General features: G+C 48.1%; 1 protein-coding gene across 8 annotated transcripts in view; it reads right to left on the minus strand.

The window, feature by feature from the left end:
• The window catches only part of LOC140421163 (cohesin subunit SA-2), a 290652-nt gene that overhangs the window by 122344 nt on the left and 145092 nt on the right, over positions 1 to 23216 (minus strand). For all 8 annotated transcript variants that reach the window (XM_072505624.1, XM_072505622.1, XM_072505623.1 and 5 more), the window contains 2 exons: positions 10768 to 10972; positions 6903 to 7054 (listed from right to left, as the gene is read on the minus strand). In XM_072505624.1, coding sequence (XP_072361725.1) covers positions 6903 to 7054; positions 10768 to 10972 — 357 coding nt within the window. The remainder of the gene's footprint in view (positions 1 to 6902; positions 7055 to 10767; positions 10973 to 23216) is intronic.

Here is a 23216-nt window from a genome sequence, read left to right on the forward strand (position 1 = left end):
TCAGAACAGTGACCACGACACCACACAACCCTGCCATGGCAATCTCTGCAAGACGTGCCAGATCGACATGGATACCACCATTATACGTGAGACCACCACCCACCGGGTACGCGGTACATACTCGTGCGACTCGGCCAACGTTGTTTACCTCATATGCTGCAGGAAAGGATGTCCCGAAGCATGGTACATTGGCGAGACCATGCAGACGCTGCGAAAACGAATGAACGGACATCGTGCGACAATCACCAGGCAGGAATGTTCCCTTCCAGTCGGGGAACACTTCAGCAGTCAAGGGCATTCAGCCTCTGATCTCCGGGTAAGCGTTCTCCAAGGCGGCCTTCAGGACGCGCGACAACGCAGAATCGCCGAGCAGAAGCTTATAGCCAAGTTCCGCACACATGAGTGCGGCCTCAACCGGGACCTGGGATTCATGTCGCATTACATTCATCCCCCACCATCTGGCCTGCGAAATCCTACCAACTGTCCTGGCTTGACACAATTCACAGCTCTTTAACCTAGGGTTACCCCATCTCTGGATCTGTAAAGATTTAATCACCTGCTAATGCTCGCATTCCAAGCATTATCTGGCATCTTTGAGTCTGTCTATATATATGTTTCTGGAACATACCTCTTCATTCACCTGAGGAAGGAGCAGCGCTCCGAAAGCTAGTGACATCGAAATAAACCTGTTGGACTTCAACCTGGTGTTGTAAAACTTCTTACTGTGCTCATTCTTATGTGTGTTGGTAGTGTGCATCAGAGATCATGTTTAAATCTCCAGGAAAAGGCAGCGCTAATAAACAATATCAGCTTTTTCTTAATTTTTAATTTCACAAAAGCTATTGGAATTATTGAATTTGGTACAAACCACTATCATAAGAAAAAACACCTAATCTCACACATTACAATACTTTGATCACAATAAACTCCGACTGTGTCACCATATGTATAGTAAAATCTATAAATAGCACGCTTTACAAAAATGCAAGTTGTTTTATAATGTAGTTCCTTGCAAGTTTGTGTGTAATTTCTTTCCATCAGATAGATCCTACATATATATAAATATCTACATTTTATAATGTAAAGCACATCTGTACACTTTTCCCTCATCACAGCTTATAAAATCCTTAAGTTCTGCAGTAGTACTTCGATTATGAGTTGGTAGAGTTCAGTCAACAGTCCATTTGGCAAACAACTTATTGTACTGCCCTTTAAAAATAAAAAACTTGACAGTACATTAATGGGAGCAAGACATCAGAGGGCCAAGTTGCCTCATGCTCCTACATTTGAAAGTCAACGGGGAAAAGTGGGTGAGACAGATTTGGGAGACGACAACGATACAAAGGTTAAGCTACAGTCGTCATAGTCCCAGATGACCATAGGCTGCTTTCCCCTCTGAAGTGACTTAACCTGAGGATCACCACATCTCAGGCGAAGGGCAAGGTTGAGCAGGTGGGCCTGCATAAATAACCTCAGCCTGTATGGGAACTGAACCCACATTGCTGGCCTTGTTTTGCATCATGAACCAGCTGTCTAGCCAAGTGAGCTAAACCAGTCCCCACAGTTATACTACATCAACTAAATACAGTACCTGCACCCAGGGATGCTCTGTTGGCAACTCCTTTACACTGCAAACTGTCAAAGTGCAGCTGCAAAGTTCTCCATGTGCATGGATCTATGCAGGCAAAGCACTGTTTCTTGAAATAAACATAGGAACATTCACTTCCTAATATAAAAATATTCTATGCAAATTTCTTGCACAATAGACACTTTTAAAATGCATAGCAGAATCACCTAACATAATAATGCAAGAGTGCCTCTTTGACAGTGGATGCAAAATGTGCCAAATTATTTAATTTACTATCACGGTGCAATTATTGATTACCAGGGTAGAACAAATCATTTAACATTTAAGCCAATTTTTTTATGAAAACCAGAAGTTCACTACACAGATTTTTTTATGTAACTGATTCATAGTTCTAATTTTAAAATCTGTTTATTAATTTATATGGCTCAATCACAAGGACAACTTTCTTTTTGTTTCTGAACAGATTTGTCTACAGATACAGGCTACGAGGAATCATTCATTTCACCTCTTAGGAATTCTTTACAAATTCTTCCATGTGTGTGGACATCACTGGCTCAGCCAGTTTTTATTGATCTTTCTTAATTGCCCTCGAGAAGGTGCTCGTGAGCTGCCTTCTTGAAGAGCTGCAGTCCCTCTCCAAGAATGGGAAGGGAATTGCAGGATTCTAACCCAGTGACTGCAAGGGGATTAGGGTTGAGGTTTAAATACCCAAGGATGTGTGCCGATCGAAAGGACAGGCAGATGGGCATAGGGGGCAAGGTTGCATTGCTAGGAAGGGATTAAATTAAATCAATGAGAACCATTATAGGTAGGGTTGAGGAATCGCAAAGGGAAAAAGACCGATGGGAGTTATGCACAGGCCCCCTTGCAGTAGTCAGGATGTGGGGCAGAAAATAAATCAGGATATAGAAAACGCATATAAAAAAGGCAACATTACAATAATCATGGGGACTTCAATATGCAGGTGGACTGCAAAAATCAGGTTGGTAGTGGATCCCAAGACAAGGAATTTGTGGAATGTCCAAGAGATGGTTCTTTGGAGCAGCTTGTAACAGAGCCCACTAGGGAACAGCCAATTTTGGATTTTGTGATGTGTAATGAGGCAGACTTGATTAGGGAACTTAAGGTAAAGGAACCCTTAGGGATCAGTGATCACAATATGATCGAATTTACCGTGCAGTTTGAGAGGGAGAAGCTGGAATCAGATGTAACGGTATTACAATAGAATAAAGGTAACTACAAAGACGTGAGGGAGGAGCAGGCCAGAGTTCATTGGGGGAGGAGCTGGCCAGAGTTCATAAAATCATAGAATTTACGGTGGAGAAGGAAGCCCTTGGGCCCATCGAGTCTGCACCGGCCCTTGGAAAGACCACCCCACTTAAGCTTATCCCATCCCCGTAACCCAGTAACCCCACCTAACCTTTTTTTAGACACTAAGGACAATTTATCATGGCCAATCCACCTAACCTGCACATCTTTGGACTGTGGGAGGAAACCAGAACACCCGGAGGAAACCCACGCAGACACGGGTAGAGCGTGCAGACAGTGAACCAAGACGGGAATCGAACCAGGGACCCTGGAACTGTGAAGCAACTGTGCTAACCACTGTGCTAACGTACTGCCCGTTGATTGGAAGGAGAGCGCAGCATGGAAGACAGTTGAAATGCATTGGCAGGAGTTTTTGGGGGGTTTTCGGGAGTGAGAACAGAAATTCATCCCAAGGAGGAAGAAATATACTAACGGGAGGGCAAGGCATCCATAGCTGACAAGGGACGTGTAGCCACCTAAAATGGCTGATTCCCTATTAATTTGACCAAAACCAGATTTAAAATGGCTAACCGAAAAGGCTGATGGGAAAAGCAGCCAACAGGACACAAACGGACAGCTGCAGACAAAATAGCATATTCGGCTCTGGGGAAGTCGGCCCAGATCGATACTCAAGACCATTAGCAGCACATCAACCCAGACATCTGCAGTTTAATCGGCTATCCACGGGAACAATTGCAACATATTAGCAATTGAATGCCGGGCCAGACCTGTCGGCGCCTGCAGTGGCCGAAACAAAGACAGGTGAACGACCACCCCCCGATCGAGGAATCGCCCCGTTATTGGACGTATCGAACCTAGTGATTGGGAACAAGTCCACTCACTTGGGACTCAGGGTCAAGGGCCGCCCCGAGAGGCGGGAAGCCCCTGGGCCCTATAAAGTAAGGGGCCAAGTTCAGATCGCTCTCTCTCTCCCTTCTTCCCCTGCTCGAAACCTTTGCAAGAACATCGACAAAGAAACAGTAAGTCTGACTCCAGCGATCGCTACCTGATAAAGACTCCTAGCCATCGACCCGTATCAGCCTTTTTGAATCCCGCAGGCCAGATCCGATTCGATAAGCCATTCGTTTCCCTGACCTGGTGGGCCCTTCCTAAAGTTAAGTATTGGCCAGTAGTGATAGGTTTCTATATAGATAGTAGGATTATTGTGTAAGCATTACTTGTTGTATATAATAAATGACCGTTGATTTCAATCTTACTAAGCGGTGTGCTGACTTATTAATCATAACTCGAGCTTGAACCACGTGGCGGTATCAGAAAGATACCTGGCGACTCGTGAGCAAAGGTGACATAATCAGAGCTAATAAACTAAAGCTAAAAAGAGCAACAGAAGTCAAGGACAGCATAAAAGCAAAAGAAAAACCTACAAGGTGGTGAGGATAAATGGGAAGCCAGAGAATTGGGAAGCCTTTAAAAGCAGGCAGAGGAAAACTTTTTTAAAAAAGCAATAAGAGGGGAGAAGATGAAATATGGCTGTAAGATAGCTAATAATATGAAAGATAACAAGAGGTTTTTTTCAATATGTAATAGGTAAGAGAGGCAAGAAGAGACATTAGACCACTGGAAAATGAGTGTGGAGGAGTAGTAATAGGAAACAAAGAAATAGCAGAGGAACTGAATAGTTACTTTACGGGCAGCACGGTAGCCTTGTGGATAGCACAATTGCTTCACAGCTCGATTCCGGCTTGGGTCACTGGCTGTGCGGAGTCTGCACATCCTCCCCGTGTGCGTGGGTTTCCTCCGTGTGCTCCGGTTTCCTCCCACAGTCCAAAGATGTGCGGGTTAGGTGGATTGGCCATGATAAATTGCCCTTAGTGTTGGGTGGGGTTACTGGGTTATGGGGATAGGGCGGAGGTGTTGACCTTGGGTAGGGTGCTCTTTCCAAGAGCCGGTGCAGATTCGATGGGCCGAATGGCCTCCTTCTGCACTGTAAATTCTATGATAATCTATGATAATCAGTCTTCACGGTGGAAGACACCAGTGGGATACCAGAACTTCAGAAGAGTAAGGGGGCAGAGGTGAGTGTAGTGGCCATCACTAAGGAGAAGGTTTCTGGAGAAACTGAAAGGTCTGAAGGTGGATAAATCATCTGGACCTCAGGGGTCTAAAGGAGATAGCTGAGGAGGTTGTGGAGGCATTGGTAGCAATCTTTCAGGAATCACTGGAGGCCAGGAGGGTCATAGAGGACTGAAAATAGCTAATGTAACACCCTGTTTAAAGAAGGGAGGGCAGCAGAAGATGAGAAATTATAGGTCGGTTAACCTGACTTTGGTCCATTGGTAAGATTTGAGAGGCCATTATTAAAGATGAGATTGCGGAGTACTTGGAAGTGCATGAGAAAATAGGACTGAGTCAGCAGATTCGTCAAGGGGAGGTCATGTCTGACAAATCCATTCTTGGAGGTTAACAAGGAAGTTAGACAAACCGGAACCAGTGGATGCGATCTGTTTAGATTTCCAGAAGGTCGTTGACAAGGTGCCGTATTGGAGGCTGTGAAATAGGTTAAGAGCCCAGGGTGTTAAGGGTAAGATAGCGGTATGGACAGAAGATTGGCTGACTGGCGGAAGGCCAGGGGTCCTTTTCAGGATGGCAGCCGGTGACTAGGAGTGTGCCTCAGGGGTCGGTGTTGGGACCACAACTTTTCACAACATACATTGGAAGAAGGAACCAAGGGCACTGTTGCTTGGTTTGCAGATGATACAAAGATATGCAGAGGGATTGGTAATAATGAGAAAGCAGGGGGGCTGCAAAACGACTTGGACAGGTTAGGAAAGTGGGCAAAGAAGTGGCAGGTGAAATACAATGTGGAGAAGTGTGAGGTTATGCACTTTGGTAGGAAGAATGGAGACAGACTATTTTCTAACTGGGAAAAAGCTGAGAAAATCAGAAGCACAAAGGGATTTAGGAGTCTCAGTTCAAGATTCTCTTAAGGTTAATGTGCAGGTTCAGTCGGCAGTTAGGATGGCAAATGCAACGTTAGCATTCATGTCGAGAGGGCGAGAATACAAGAGCAGGCATGTACTTCTCAGGCTGTATATGGCTCTAGTCAGACCCCATTTGGAGTATTGTGAGCAATTTTGGGCCCCTTGTCTAAGGCAAGGTGTGCTGGTCTTGGAGGTTCACAAGAACGATCCCTGGAATGAAGAGCTGGTCATACGAGGAGCGGTTGAGCACTCTGGGTCTGTACGCGTTGGGAGTTTAGAAGGATGAGGTGATATCATATTGAAACCTATAGGATATTGAGAGGCCTGGATAGAGTGGACGTCTGGAGGATGTTTCCAAGAGCAGGACAAGCTAGAATCCCAAGGGCATAGCCTCAGACTAAAGTGACGATCCTTTAAAACAGAGATGAGGAGGAATTTCTTCAGCCAAAGTGTGGTGAATCACTGGGACTCTTTGTCGTAGAAGGCTGTGGAGGGCAAATCACGGAGTGTCTTAAAGGCAGAGATAGATAGGTTCTTGATGAATAGGGGGATTAGGGGCTATGTAGAAAAGGCAGGAGAATGGGGTTGAGAAACATAGCAGCCATGATTGAATGGTGGAGCAGACACGATGGGCCGAATGGCCTACTCCTGCTCCTATGTCTTATGGTCTTCAGAACATTGATATAGTTCCAAGTCAGGATTGTATGTGGCTTGGAAGGGAACTTCCATGTGGTGCTTTTCCCACACATCTGCTGCCCTTGACCTTCCAGATGGTAGAGGCCGCTGGTCTGAAGGTGCTGCCGTAAAAGCCTTGGTGATTTACTGCAGTGCAACTTGTAGATGGTGTACACGGTTGCCACGTGTCGTAGTGGAGGGAGTGAAGGGTTGAATGAAATACCAATCAAGAATAAAAACCACAAAACTAACACAAACTAGCAGAAAAACAGAAAATATTGATAACGGACATCTCTTAAAAAATCCCCAACTTGCTATTGATCGCAACAAAAAAATCTTGCATGTCCTCGAAGCATTTACCCAAGGTGCTACATAGATATTTCACTGACCTCTTTTCTCTTCTGCAAAAGGAGCTCCAACCGGTCATTGGCCCTTTTGCCAATTATTTTATTCCGTTCAGTTTCATATTGCCGTTGAGTGTTGTCCATGTTAATACTTAAATTCAACGCCACATTTACTAGTGCTGTCATCAGCTTCATAGCTACAAAGGCAAGATAGATATGGTTGGTCAGTTTAATATTTACATACATAAATACAAAATAATTCAATTTTAACTGCAATTGAAATGCAACTTGCATTGCTGAAAATAGAATATTAATAAAGTTGTTTTATTTTCCTATTCTCACAAGGACTCTTCAACGCCACCAATAGTAAAACATCAGCATTGCAGGAATACTTCAATCAAGTTGTAACTCAAACAGCAACTGATGAATATGATGTTTTCATCATTATAGGTTGTGGACTACAGTTATAACTGAAGAACGGGCTTGCCTAAACCAGGCCCCCAGGCCGGATTGTGGGTGGGGAAGCCATTCTAAACCAGGCCCCCAGGCCGGATTGTGGGTGGGGAAGCCATTCTGTGTGGAGCCACTGATCAAAATTCCTACAAAACAAATGAGTGAAGTTGAAGATTCAGAAGGGGTTGCTCCAAGTGAAGCTATCAATTTAAATGTGGGAAAGTAAGTCTCAAGTTAAATGAGGACCCCATCCGGGGAGAGAACACCAGAGGTGATAGTCTCCCTAGACGCAGAAAAGGCCTTCGACAGGGTCGAATGGAAATATCTCAGAGGTACTGGAGCGGTTCGGGCTTGGAACAGGGTTCACCTCTTGGGTAAAACTCCTATACAACGCTCCCATGGTGAGCGTACGGACCAACAACACCAACTCCCGATACTTCCAGCTGCACAAGAGCACCAGACAAGGATGCTCACTGTCCCCGCTGCTGTTCGCTCTAGCGATCTAGCCATTAGCAATTGCTCTCACAGCAGCAAGAAGCTGGGGGGGGGGATCCAATGGGGTGGCAGAGAGCACAGAATCTCACTATGCAGATGACCTGCTCCACTACATTTCAGACCCACAAAGCAACATGGACTGAATCATCGCGCTCCCGAAAGAGTTTGGCGCCTTCTCGGGCTACAAACTCAACATGAGCAAAAGCGAAATTTTCCCGGTACACCCACAAGGAGGGAGGCAGCACTAATGGGACTGCCGTTTAAATAAGCCCGTCACAAATTCCGCTACCTAGGGATCCAAATAGCCCATGACTGGAAAGAGATCCACAAATGGAACCTCACCAGTCTGACAGAGGAAGTAAAAAATGACCTGCAAAGATGGAACACACTCCCACTCTCCCTCACAGGGAGAGTCCAGACGATCAAAATGAACGTGCTGCCCAGGTACCTCTTCCTACTTAGATTTATCCCGATCTACATTCCCAAGGCCTTTTTCAAAGCGATGCATCAAGGAGCCAGAAGCAGAGTGGGTTTGCGCGGAAGAGGCCTCCTGCAAGGGAACCTCCCTCTGGACCCTCGCCACTGCAGCACTCCCAACCCCACCCAAAAAACACTCCAGCAACCCGATGATAGCCACTCTCCAGTCCTGGAACCAACTACGGCAGCAATTTGGCCTGACCCAAATGTCAGACAAAGCTCCCATCTGCAACAACCATAGGTTCACACCAGCGCTGACTGACGCCATCTTTAAAAGTGGGGACAGGACGGAGGGACACTGACAGTCAGGGACCTATACACGGATGGCAGGGTCACAACAATGGACAAACTGACAGAGAAATTCCAGCTAGCCAGGGGGATCGAGCTAAGGTACCTGCAACTCAAAATCTTCCCACGAAAGGAGACAAGGACGTACCCACAACCGCCACGACGGACATTACTGGAAGAGTTACTGGATGCAAGCATCCTAGATAAAGTGAATTGTAGCGACATGTATGACCAACTGGTAGAAAGGGCCGACACCGTACTGGACGCAACAAGAAAGAAATGGGAGGAAGACCTGGGGACTGAAATAGGGTGGGGACTCTGGAGCAAAGCACGGCATAGGGTCAACTCCACTCCACGTGCGCAATGCTCAGCCTGACGCAACTAAAAGTGGTACATAGAGCCCACTTAACAAGAACTCGTCTGAGTAGGTTCTTCCTGGAGGTGGAGGATAGATGTGAATGGTGCCAAGGAGGCCCGGCCAACCACGGCCACAGGTTCTGGTCTTGCCCCAGACTTGCAGGGTACTGGACAGCCTTCTTCAAGGCAATGCCCAAAGTGGTGGGGATGAGGGTGGAGCCATGCCCGAAAGTGGCGGTCTTGGGGTATCAGACCAGCCAGATGTATACCTGGGGAAGAGGGCGGACGCCCTTGCCTCCCTGATCGCCTGCCATAGAATCCTCTTCGGCTGGTGGGCAGCAGCACCACCTCTCAGAATCTCTCCAAATGGAGAAAATTAAATTCACCATCCGAGGGTCAGACGACGGCTTTCACAGAACGTGGGAGCCATTTACCCAATTGTTCCGGGACCTGTTCGTGGCCAACGAACAAGCAGAGGAATAGCCAGGTAGCCAAGAATCAGGTGAAAGTAGCCGGGGGGGGGGGGGGGGGGGGGGAAACCAGAGAGATTGGGGGGGGGCGCAAGGGAATGACAGACGGAAGGAGGGCACGGGAAACGATAACAAACTTGGCATCTACAGGAGCAGAGAACAAGGAAAATCTGGGCGAAAGACAGGACGAACGGCTGAAGCGGAGGTGATCGCGAGGTGACAACGGCAGCGAAAACCGTCCGGGAGAAGCAAGCGACAACACCAACACCAGATCCATTCGGGTATTGCCCTCTGTAATTGTTCTGTAATTGTTTCCCCAGTGCCCAAATGTATATGTACCTCCCCAGTTTCTCCCACCCCCCACCCCACAGATGCCTACTTATGTGCTAAAAACATTGTCAATTGTACAGAGCTGCTGTTGTTGAGCTAGCGCGTAATGCCCTACCAGTTATTTTATTCTAACATTTTTTTCTGTTGTTCTGGGTTTTTTTTGTGCGTGTTCCCTTCTCTTCTGTGTATATATTTTGTGTACATAACAGTAAATATACTTGGTTCAAAAACCCAATAAAAAACATTTATAAAAAAAAGTTAGATGAGGGGCAGGGGCACGAGCAGGAGTCAACCACGGCAGCGGGGTCGAAAGGGCGAGGATGAAAGCGAAAGGGCGAAGGAGAGGGTGAAAGGGCGGTGACGAAAGGGTGAGGGCGGGGACAAACGGGTGAGGGCGGGGGCAAAGGCGGGGGGTGAAAGGGCCACCCTCGCCCTTTCGCCCACACCCTCGCACTCAAGTGTGTCTCCTGCCGGTCCCTGGAGCTATGAGGCAGCAGCGCTAACCACTGTGCCAACGTGCTGCCCATAAGATGATTGCTGATCGGATTGCCTCAACTCCACTTTTCCCCCACCCAGACATCCTTGGACTCCCTTGTTGGTGATATTTTGTTTTTCAATGTCATAAAATCACTTTCCAGCAAAAACAAATTTTACTGGGTGGCAAGTTTATACCCATATTAAATAAACTACAGTCCCATGACCCATGTGTTCTTCATCTCATGAGGTGGGAAAGTACTCAATCAAGACACCAGCAACATGCTCAACAGATACTAAACACAGTTACAGACACTAATAGCTACGTAAACAGTGAACCAAGGATTTTCTTTAGTTGACATTTTCACAGACACAAAGGGAAAAGAACACATTACACACAAAGAACACTTACAAGTTATGTTGCACAGACCACTGTTTAATATTAAACATCTCTACACTGAGGAAATGCAATCCAGAACGTCATTTTAAATATAGATTCAAAATGGAAAAAAAAAACACCTCCTCAAGAAAACAACCTTCTGTACTTTGATAAGTGGATATGTTACCTGCCAATGTGCTGGTGTGTCTGAATGCTCTAACCTGGGAATCTGACAACCCAGTTAACAGGGAGATAACCGTATCCATCATGTATTCATCATAAATGATACTGTATTGACATTGCCGTACGAGCACCGAAATAAATTCACAGAAACTGGACTTGAATTTCTTCCACTGTGGACCAGGCATCGTAAGAGGGTAATCACCGCTGTCCTAAAATATAAAAAAAGTAGATAAAAATTGGTTAGAGAAAACAAGACGGGTTCCAAATTTAATTCCAAAGCAATTAAAAAAGTACAGTAATGCGGATGACTTTTTAAAAAATAATCATGATCCAAACAGCCAAATATAGATCCAATTCTTGTGCATTTTGTGGGGAATACAGAAGGTGCCTCCATCTGGCAGTAAATCACAAAACCTAAAGCATTTGTCTGAAATGTTAGAATTCGGGGTCAGGAACATCCGGTGATGGTGATGCGCTGAGCAGGCGCACATCAGGTGGTTCTCCTCCAGACCAGAGCGAAATAAGCACTTTTAGGCAAATTATGCCGGAAAATTTGAAGGAAAATTAACCTCAACGGATAAAAGAAAGCAACCACACAAAAATGCAGGCAAACAGGAGCTCGAGGGGTCGAAGGGACAACAGAAGTTGCGGAAAGGGTCACGAGCTGCAGTCAAATGAGCCGGTGGACCCACGAGGCGAGGGGCCCCGGCCACCCAGGAGAGAGAGACTTTCGACCCGAGCATTAGCCAAACCCCCCCCCCCCCCCCCCCCACCCCCCCCCCCGAGACGGGTGGAAGACTTTCCTCATGAAGGAGTTGACCGCCATGAAGGAGAGGCGATCAGGGCTGAAATCCAGGTGACAGTGGCGGAGGTGATGGTCGCCATACAAAAGACGCATTGGGGAAGAATGTGGAGGCACAAGGGAGGACTATCCACGACATGGAGAAAGCCTCGACGGACCGGAGCGACAGGACCGTCGCCAAGGAAGGAGAAGTGAAAAGGTCGGTGGCGGCCCAAGGGAGCTTAAACGGGAAAGTCAATGACCATGACGACAGAATATTCGGATTGTGGGCCTGCCAGAAGGCATCGAGGCCAGAGACCCGACGGGCTACGTTGCCCAAATGCTGGAGAGAAAGCTTTCCCAAACCCCCAGAACGAGACAGGGATCACAAGCCAGGGAAGCAGCCGAGAGCGATCATCACAAAGCTACACCAATATCAGGATCATGAGAGGATCCTGCTGCGGGTAAGACAGCCTATAGCGAGCACTGGGAAGGGCACAAAATCCGAATTTTACCAGGGCATTGGGGCAGATCTGGCAAAACGCAAGGTTGCATTCAACCAAGCGAAGTCAGCACTGTTCAAAAACGGGTTGCGATTCGGTATGCTGTTCCCAGCCACGTACCAGAACAAAGAGCACTATTTCAATATCCTTGCGGAGGAAAACAAATTCATGCAGATCAATGGCCTGGACAAGGGACCGGCGAGGCAGCAATGAGGGCTGATCAGAGGAGGATTTCTAAAGAAATGGAGGCTCATTGGATAGTTATCATGTTTGCGCGGGACTGTGCTGCCTCGCTCTGATTAAAAAGACCGGGTCACATGAGAGGGCGAGGGCAAGGACAGGGACATAAGACAGGGAAAGCGGGCAGTCAGCGGGTATAAGCTAGGGGCTAGACCAGCCCCGGTCGGGGAGCCACCACATTAGCAGGGATAGCTAGCACAGGAAGACAGACAGCAAGGGGGCCGAGGCGCACCTCCTGGCAGAGAGGGAGCGCCTGGCCGGGGCAGGTGTGGGGGACACATAGGACGGGAGGGAAAAAAAAAAAAAGAGTTGGCTTTTGGATTGGCTTCGACAGGTAAGGGGCAGGCTGAAGAGACAAGATGGCACCGCAAGCAGCCACTTTGGAGGGTCTCTGGACAAACTGAGACCCCGGAGTGCACACACGTGGAGTACACAGAGTTGGCGGCCATGTTGGGTACCCCCTGGACAAAGGGAAACTCCGGAATGCAGGAGCTTGGCCTCATGGTGAAAACAGTGACCGTGGCCTCTTCCAGTGACGGCGGGCGGGAGGCGGCCACACAATGGAGAGCCCCCGCTCGGGAACGGCAATTTCGGGGCTTTAAGCCCGGTCCCAGGGTCCGCGGAGGCGGCAGAAGAAGGGAGAAGGCACGGAGGAGGCACTGAGAAGACACAGGAGGGAAAAAAAACGCAAAGAAAAATGTCGAGGGTGAGCAGAAAAACGGCCGAAAAAAAACCAGCTGGAGGTCCGTCGGGGAGTGGAAAGGTCATCGCGGGGTCACCAGGAAAAATGGAGGCTGGAGCACCAGGGAAGGCCGCACTGCTAACGGCTGAAGAAATAACCAAGGTGATGGCTGCGGAATTTGAAAAGCAGTTGGCGCAGATTGCGAAATGCATGGAGACGGTGAGGAAGGAGATGAGGGAGGCTTTGAGTGTGCTGGTGGTGGAGGTGGTTTCCCCGGTGAGGACGGAGGTGGCGAGCGCAGTGGCGGAGGTGCGAGAGCAAGGGGAGGCGCTGAAGGAAGTGGAGGAGACGTTATTGCAGCACGGTGATCAACTTGCCTCGATGGGGAAAGAGATGCGGACGGTGATGGAAACTAACAAGGATCTGCGAGGAAAAATGGAAGACCTGGAAAATAGATCCAGGCGACAGAACTTGAGGATTGTGGGGCTGCCCAAAGGAGTTGAAGGACCGAAGCCGACTGAGTATTTTGCCGCGATGCTGGCAAAACTACTGGGGGAGGGGGAGGACCCCTTCCGATATGAACTGGATCGGGCTCATCGGTCGTGGAGGCCTGTACCAAAGGCGAGTGAGCTGCCAAGGGCAGTGACTCTGTGCTTCCGGAGGTACAGGGTGAAGGAGAAGGTCCTGAGCTGGGCCAAGCAGAAGCGGGTGGTGCAGTGGGCTGGAGCTGGTATACGTGTATACCAGGACTTTACGGTGGAGTTGGCAAGGAGGCGGGCTGCCTTCAACCGGGTGAAGAGGGCACTGTACATTAGCACGGTGCGGTGCGGCATTGTATATCCAGCGTAGCTGAGGGTGACTTACAAGCTCAGGGACTTTTATTTTGGAACAGCGGAAGCAGCGGAGGAGGTTGCGAAAGCAGAAGGACTGTGGCAGAACTGACAAACTGAGGAATGGCCATGTGCCGATGTAACCTCATGACTGTATTTTCTTCTTTTTGGTATCACTGCGCACGGGTGTAGAGATTAGAATCATAGAAGTTTACAGCATGGAAACAGGCCCTTCGGCCCAACCAGTCCATGCCGCCCAGTTTTTACCATTAAGCTAGTCCCAGTTGCCCGCACTTGGCCCATAACCCTCTATACCCATCTTACCCATGTAGCTATCTAAATGTTTTATAGAAAACATGTTTTAAAGAAGCCAAGGTGGTATATATTTGGAGGAGGGAAGGGACGGGACTTTCACTCGAAATGAGAGTTCTTTGGGGTGTAGGTGGATAGGTGGGGTTTGTGTGCTAAAAGGGGATCTTTGGGCTTTCCTGGGGCCGGGCAAGTGGGAAAGGGACCCGGGCGGGGGCCTCCACGCTGGCCGGTGTGTGACAGCCAGTGAACGGGAGTGAGGTGGGGGAGGGGCTGCGGCCATCGGAGCAGAACAGGGTCCGAGCGGTCTAGCCGGGGTGGAAAGTTGGGGGGGGAAGGAACCAAGGGTAGGGGGAGGAGTTTTACAAGAGGCAGTGGACGGGAGGAGCTGGAGACCTGGGGTGGGGGGGTGGGGGGTGGGAGCTGTGTAAGATTAAGGGTGACTACGGGTAATCCCGGATTTATTTTTGTCATTTGTTTATGTAAACATGCGGGTTGAGGTTTGGGGGTTGGTGGGTAGATGGGATCGTTGTTGTTATTATGGGGACTGACATATCTTGCTGATTATTGTTTATCGTTGATGGATGTAAATGTGGGAGAAAATGTGAAAATGGAGGAGAATTTTTTAAAAATTTTAAAACAAAAACAGTGACCGTGGCCATTTTGGACGACCCCGAACAAAGGGAAACCCTGGAGCGCAGGGACACATCCACCAGGTAAGTTGATCCCCCGCAGGAGCGAGAGGGCCAAAACCCCCACTCGGATTATCACCTGGAATGTCAGGGGACTTAAGGGCCCAGTGAAAAGATCCAGAGTCTTCACCCACTTAAGAAGTCTGAAACCTGACAATCTTCCTGCAGTAGACACACCCGAGGGAGAAGGACCGCCTGCGGTAAGAAAGAGCTGAGTGGAACAGATGTATCACTCATGTCACGGGACGAGGGCTGGGAAAGTAGTCATACGGATTAGGAGGACGACGAGGTTTACAGTGGCAAAGATGGTTACGGACCAAGGGGGACGGTACATCATGGTCAGCGGTATCCTGGACAAGGCACCAGAAGTTCTGGTAAATGTGTATGCGCCCAACTGGGACAACACTTTATAAAGTAGACCATGGCGGAAATCCCGGACATTGACACACCGACTGATCATTGGGGGGGGGGGGGGGGGGGGGGGGGGGGGGGGAAAGAGTTCAACTGTGTACAGGACCCTCTGTTGGGTCGATCAAACCCCAGAACGGGCAAAAATACAGGCATGGCTAGGGAACTGGAAGCATTCATGGAGCAGATAGGGACAGTGGACACATGGCTGTTTCTACATCCCAGTGAGAAGGAATTCTCGTTCTTTTCGCCGGTGCACAAAGCATACTCAAGGATAGACTTCTTTGAAGTGGGAAAATCGGTGTTTCCAGGAATAGTGACGGCTGAATACTATGCGATTGTATTCTTCGACTGCGCCCCACGTGGAGGCTGGACATGGACCTCTTAACCGACAAGGTCTTCTGCCAGAAAACATCACAGGCCATGGGCAAGTACGTTACTAATAACCAGGACAGGGAAGTCTCACCTTCCATCTTCTGGGAGGCACTGAAAGCTGTGATTAGGGGAGAGATTATAGCCTACAAGGCACGTGGAGACAGGGAAGAGAGGGAAGCCAGGCAACAATTGATCGACTCCATTCTGGAGGTCGACCGAAAGTACTCCGAGGCCCCGACCGGAGAGCTTTTGGTGGAGAGGAAAAAGCTACAAATGGACTTTAACCTGTTATCTACCAGGAAAGCAGTGCACCAACTCCGCCAGAAACGGGGGACCTTCTATGAACACTGAGAAAAGGCTGGCCACCTACTGGCTCACCAGCTGAGAAAGCAGGCAGCCACGAGAGAGATAACCCAGATGAAGAATAGCAGAGGCAGACTGGTAACCGAGCAAAAAGAGGTCAACCGAGCGTTCAAGACCTTCTACCCAGGGCTGTACACTGCCGAGCCCCCCAACGGGGGTGCAGAAATTAAACGGTTCCTCGAGGGACTGGACACGTCAGTCGTGGGGGACGATAGGAGGGGGAACTGGAAGCACCAATGGGACTGGGAGAGATAATGGAGAGCATCAGCTCCATGCAGGCGGGGAAGCCGCTTGAACCCGACGGGTTCCCAACGGACCAAAAATTGCACCAGCCCTGGCTTCACACCTTAGGATATGTTTGCAGACTCGCTAGCAAGGGGCATCCTGCCTCCTAAGCTAACAGAGGCCACGATATCGCTGATACCCAAAAGGCCACAATATCGCTGCTACCCAAAAAGACAAAGGTCCAATGGAATGCGGATCATACAGACCCATTTCGCTGCTCAACGTAGACGCGAAGATACTCGCGAAAGTCCTGGCCAAGAGACTGGATAACTGCTTACCGGAGGCGGTCACAGAGGACAAGACGGGCTTTGTTAAGGGTAGACAGCTAACTGAGAACATCAGGCAGCTGCTGAATTAAATAATGACCCCCATCCAGGGAGAGAGCACCAGAGGTGATCGTCTCCCTGGACACAGAAAAGGCCTTCAGCAGAGTCGAGTGAAAATACCTCTTTGCGGTTCTGGAGCGGTTCACCTTGTGGGTGAAACTCCTGTACAACGCCCCCAAAGCGAGCGTTCAGACCAACACCACTAGCTCTGAATATTTCCAGCTGCACAGTGGCACAAGGCAGGGATGCCCACTGTCCCTGCTCCTGTTGAATCTGGCAATTGAACCATTGGCGATCATTCTGCAAGACGCGAAAAGCTGGAAGGGCATGCAAAGAGGAGGCACAATGCACAGAGTTTCACTCTATGCAGAAGACCTGCTCCTCTATGTCTCGAACTCACAGAACAGCCTGAAAGCAATCATGCAGGTCCCAGAAGATTTTGGAGCCTTCTCAGGCTACAAACTCAACCTGGGCAAGAGTGAGGCATTCCCGATGAACCCGAATGGGGGAGGGGCAGAGCTGGAGGGGCTACCATTCAAACTAGCCCAAAACAAATTCTGCTACCTGGGCATCCAGATAGCCCATGACTGGACACAGATCCACAAGTGCAATCTGACCAGTCTGGCGGAGGAAGTTAAAATCTACAGAGATGGGATGCACTCCCACTTTCCCTGGCAGGAGGGTGCCGACGATCAAGATGAACGTACTGCCGCGGTTTCTCTTCCTGCTTAAATCCATACCCATCGTCATCCCCAAGGGTGAGGTTGGAGGAGTCCTCCTGCAAGGGAATGACCCTCCGGGCCCTCACCACGGCAGTGCTCCTACCCTCCCCCGACATAATACCCAGTGGTGGTAGCTACACTGAAGACATGGAATCAAATGAGGCGGCATTTTGGTCTAACTGAGATGTCCCCCATCTGAGGCAACCACAAATTCCCACCAGCCATTCTCGATGCCACCTTCATTAAACGGAGACAGGATGGGGGACGCTAGCAGTCATTGACTTTCACATAGGTGACGTTGGGTGAACTTACGGAAGACCTGGAACTACCGTCAGGACTGGAACTCAGGCACCTTCAAATTAAACACTTTCTTCGCAAGGAGATAGTAAGATACCTCAGGGCCCCCGAGAGACACACTACTAGAGGAACTAATAAACACAGAGTAAGGAGGGGGGGTGAACTGTGGGAACATCTATCGACAGTTACTGGATAGGGCAGGACTACCGCTGGAGGAACTGGGAACGGAAGTGGGTTGGGGGCTCTCGAGTGAAGCACTGAGTAGGGCCAACTCCACCTCTTCCTGTGTTAGGCTAAGCCTTATGCAGTTCAAAGTGGTGCACAAACCCTCCCCAACCAGAACCCGAATGAGCAGGTTCTTCCCGGAGGTGGAGGATAATTGCCAGGGAGGCCCGGCCAACCACGCCCACATGCCCCAGACTTGTTGGGTTCTGGACAGTCTTTTTCAAGGCAATATCCTGGGCAGCCTTCTTCAAGGCGATATCCAGGGTTGTGGGGTGAGGGTGGAGCCGTGCCCAAGTGGCAGTCTTTGGGGGGTCGGATCAGCCAGAACTACATATGGGGAAGAGGCTCGATGCCCTTGCTTTTGCTTCCTTAATCGCCGGAGAATCCTGCTTGGCTGGCTATCAGCAACACCACCCACAGCTGCAGACCTAGCGGAATTTCTCCACCTGGAGAAGATTAAATACACCACCCGAGGGTCGGACGAGGTCTTCCACAAAGCTTGGGAGCCATTCATCAGCGGGTTCTAAGACCTGTTCAAAACATGTGATGAGGAAGAAAGGGAGGAGGGTGGATCAATGAGGGTAGACAAGATAACTCAGAACAGCTCAGACCCGGATGGGGGGAGAGAATCCAGGGAAGTATCAGAAAGGGACATGGGTGAAGAGTGAGGGGTAATGGTAGTGGAGGGGGGAGAAAAGATAAAGATAAAGATAAAGAGAGAGAGAGAGAGAGAGAGAGAGAGAGACAACCCCCCCCCCCCCCACCCCCCCAGCGAAGCCATAGGGGCAACAGCAACAAACACAAAATAAAATAAATATAAAAATATAACACACATGGTGAAAGGAGGGGCCAAAATGGAGCCCGACTATCAACCGGGGGGAGAAGGGGGAGCAAGGAAAGGGGGGAGTGCTGATCAAAGGGGTACATATAAATTGATTATAAGAAACGTCTCACTCTATAAAGTTAGAACATAGAACATTACAGCGCAGTACTGGCCCTTCGGCCCTCGATTTTGCGCCGACCTTCGAAAGCACTCTAAAGCCCATCTACACTATTCCCTTGTCGTCCATAGGTCTATCCAATGACCATTTGAATACCCTCAGTGTTGGCGAGTCCACTACTGTTGCAGGCTGGGCATTCCACACCCTTACTACTCTGAGTAAAGAACCTACCTCTGACATCTGTCTCATATCTATCTCCCCTCAATTTAAAGATATGTCCCCTCTTGCTAGACATCACCATCCAAGGAAAAAGGCTCTCACTGTCCACCCTATCCAATCCTCTGATCATCTTGTATGCTTCAATTAAGTCACCTCTTAACCTTCTTCTCTCTAACGAAAACAGCCTCAAGTCCCTCAGCCTTTCCTCATAAGATCTTCCCTCCATACCAGGCAACATTCTGGTAAATCTCCTCTGCACCCTTTCCAATGCTTCCACATCCTTCCTATAATGCGGCGACCAGAATTGCACGCAATATTCCAAATGCGGCCGCACCAGAGTTTTGTACAGCTGCAACACGACCTCATGGCTCCAAAACTCAATCCCTCTACCAATAAAAGCTAACACACCGTACGCCTTCTTAACAACCCTCTCAACCCGAGTGGCAAATTTCAGGGACCTATGTACATGGACAAAGAGATCTCTCTGCTCATCCACACTGCCAAGAATCTTACCATTAGCCCAGTACTCTGTCTTCCTGTTATTCCTTCCAAAAAGAATCACCTCACACTTTTCTGCATTAAACTCCATTTGCCACCTCTCAGCCCAGCGCTGCAGCTTATCTATGTCCCTCTGTAACTTGTAACATCCTTCCACACTGTCCACAACTCCACCGACTTTAGTGTCATCTGCAAATTTACTCACCCATCCTTCTACGCCCTCCTCCAGGTCATTTATAAAAATGACAAACAGCAGCGGCGCCAAAACAGATCCTTGTGGTACACCACTAGTAACTGGACTCCAGTCTGAACACTTCCCATCAACCACCACCCTTTGTTTTCTTCCAGCTAGCCAATTTCTGATCCAAACTGCTAAATCTCCCTGAATCCCATGCTTCCGTATTTTCTGCGGTAGCCTACCGTGGGGAACCTTATCAAACGCTTTACTGAAATCCATATACACCACATCAACTGCTTTACCCTCATCCACCTGTTTGGTCACCTTCTCAAAGAACTCTATAAGGTTTGTGAGGCACGACCTACCCTTCACGAAACCGTGTTGACTTGACTATGTCTAATCAAATTATTCCTTTCCAGATGATTATACACCCCATCTCTTATAAACCTTTCCAAGATTTTGCCCACAACAGAAGTAAGACTCACTGGTCTATAGTTACCGGGGTTGTCTCTACTCCCCTTCTTGAACAAGGGGACAACATTTGCTATCCTCCAGTCTTCTGGCACTATTCCTGTTGACAAAGATGACTTAAAGATCAAAGCCAAAGGCTCAGCATTCTCCTCCCTAGCTTCCCAGAGAATCCTAGGATAAATCCCATCCGGCCCAGGGGACTTATCTATTTTCACCCTTTCCAGAATTGTTAACACCTCCTCCTTATGAACCTCAAGCCCTTCTAGTCTAGTAGCCTGAATCTCAGTATTCTCCTCGACAACATTGTCTTTTTCCTGTGTGAATACTGACAAAAAATATTCATTTAGCACCTCTCCTATCTCCTCGGACTCCACGCACAACTTCCCACTACTGATCTTGACTGGCCCTACTCTTACCCTAGTCATTCGTTTATTCCTGACATATCTTTCGAAAGCTTTAGGGTTATCCTTGATCCTACCTGCCAAAGACTTCTCATGTCCCCTCCTGGCTCTTCTTAGCTCTCTCTTTAGGTCCTTCCTAGATAACTTGTAACTCTCGAGCGCCCTTACTGAACCTTCACATCTCATCTTTACATAAGCCTCCTTCTTCCTCTTGACAAGTGTTTTGACTACCTTAGTAAACCACGGTTCCCTTGCTCGACCACTTCCTCCCTGCCTGACAGGTACATACTTATCAAGGACACGCAGTAGCTGTTCCTTGAACAAGCTCCACATTTCCATTGTGCCCACCCCCTGCAGTTTTCCTCTCCATCTGATGCATCGTAAGTCTTGCCTCATCGCATCATAATTGCCTTTCCCCCAGATATAACTCTTGCCCTGCGGTATATACCTATCCCTTTCCATCACTAAAGTAAACGTAATCGAATTGTGGTCACTATCACCAAAGTGCTCGCCTACCTCCAAATCTAACACCTGTCCTGGTTCATTACCCAGTACCAAATCCAATACGGCCTCGCCTCTCGTTGGCCTATCTACATACTGTCAGGAAACCCTCCTGTACACATTGGACAAAAATTGACCCATCTAAAGTACTCGAACTATAGCGTTTCCAGTCAATATTTGGAAAGTTAAAGTCCCCCATAACAACTACCCTGTTGCTTTCGCTCCTATCCAGAATCATCTTTGCAATCCTCTCCTCTACATCTCTGGAACTTTTCGGAGGCCTATAGAAAACCCCCAACAGGGTGACCTCTCCTTTCCTGTTTCTAACCTCAGCCCATACTACCTCAGTAGACGAGTCCTCATCAAACGTCCTTTCTGCCACCATAATACTGTCCTTGACTAACAATGCCACCCCTCCCCCTCTTTTACCACCTTCCCTGAGCTGACTGAAATATCTAAACCCCGGCACCTACAACAACCATTCCTGGTTCTGCTCTATCCATGTCTCCGAAATGGCCACAACATCGAAGTCTCAGGTACCAACCCATGCCGCACGTTCACCCACTTCCGTGTTTTTTATATGTCTAAGTGTTAAAATTGGAGTAAAAATATTTATATTTAAAAAAAGAATCCGGCAGTCAGGATCTCCTGTCAGCAGCAAAAGAAACACGTGTCTGGATTTGATGCCTGGAGATAAAGGGAGACTAAATAACATTTTCTTACTTAAGTTATGGTACGGTTATAAAGCATGAGAAGGCTGCTATTTAGTGCAGTTAATCCTTGAAGAGTTTTTAATTAGTGAAAGGGAAATCAAACTAGTTGGGGGGGGGGGGGGCAAGAAACTCAAAAATAACCATATTTGTCTCCGAGTGAAAACTTTTTTTCATTTTCACTTAGGAATGTGTAATAGGCTAGTTACCAGGCCTTCATTATATAGTCCTTCTAATGAGAATCTGGAAGCCATTTCAGCATTGAATTGAAATTCTATTACTCAAGAGCACCAAAATAATTACATGATTAATACATTGCGAGATTGATTAACCTCAAGTACTAACCAATAATAGGCAACCAACTATTATTACTAAACATGATTATTGAGATGTCACTGAAGTGTTGGCACTTCAATAGGTATATTTCGCTTTTGGCCTTCTTCTGCTTTGTTCAATTAAAATTATTAGTGACACACAAACAACAGACAATCACTTAGAGTTCGGCAAAATTAAGCAAATGTTCGGAAAACAAAGGTAGTTTAAGGGATTTATATTTGTATTGGTGAAGATTAGAAATAAGGCATAATTTAGGTGAATCTAATTTTATGTTCCTGTGCCTGGAAGGGACCTACAGTTATTCTTGCTGGGCAAAGGCGTTTGCGCGTGCGTGTGTGTGTGTGTGTGTGCGTGCGCGCGTGCATTGGGGGGGGGGGGGGGGGGGGGGGGGGGGGGTTGGTTAAGTTCAAACTGTGATAGAGGGAGCTACGACATGAAGAGTAAGTATAGTTGTTAGGCAACTAAGAGCCTTTGAAGAGAAAAGGCTTTCCTTTATTCTTTGGTTTTAGCTGAAAGCTGCAGCAGTTTGTAGTTAGACAGCAATAGGGGGAACAGCTCCCAAGCTCTATAAAGGCAGTGGTTTTCGAAAGCTAAAGAGGAAACATCTTTCTCAGCTTTGCTTTAAGAAAAAACGGAAAGTGCAGTAGCGTTATCTAAAGAGCAGCTAGTTAATGAAACTAGACGTGAAAACAAGTTTCCAGGTGGTCTGAGGTTTCAAGGTACGAGAACAGAAGTCTGTTCAGTAAAGGCGGATAGAGCTCAGTGGAACGCTGACACAGCAGAAAAGACATCTGACTGATCTTCATGTTTGTGAGATTGGACTGCTGCCTGTGGAACGTTAATTCAAATATCTATGGGAATTGGTGATTCAACCAAGCATGTAAAAGCAGCCAAGGCAAAGAAATCCGAAGAGGGGTTGGTGTAAAACCTGGAGTGGATTCACTGATACAGGTAGAAGTGGAGGCTCCTTTCAATTGGGTCATTTGGAAAACGTAGAGTGGATTTCGGAATGCAACCTGGAAAGCCTTATGGTGAGAGAAGGTTTTTAAAACATATTTTTGAAAGTGGAGCTTGGAAACTCTCATATGACAATCATCCGAGGGAAATTCGGAGAAATCCACAGACACTAACTTGGGTTCCGGTTGGAATGTGTTCGACCA

The sequence above is a fragment of the Scyliorhinus torazame genome, chromosome 5 (assembly GCF_047496885.1).
Source record: "Scyliorhinus torazame isolate Kashiwa2021f chromosome 5, sScyTor2.1, whole genome shotgun sequence".
NCBI lineage: Eukaryota > Metazoa > Chordata > Chondrichthyes > Carcharhiniformes > Scyliorhinidae > Scyliorhinus > Scyliorhinus torazame.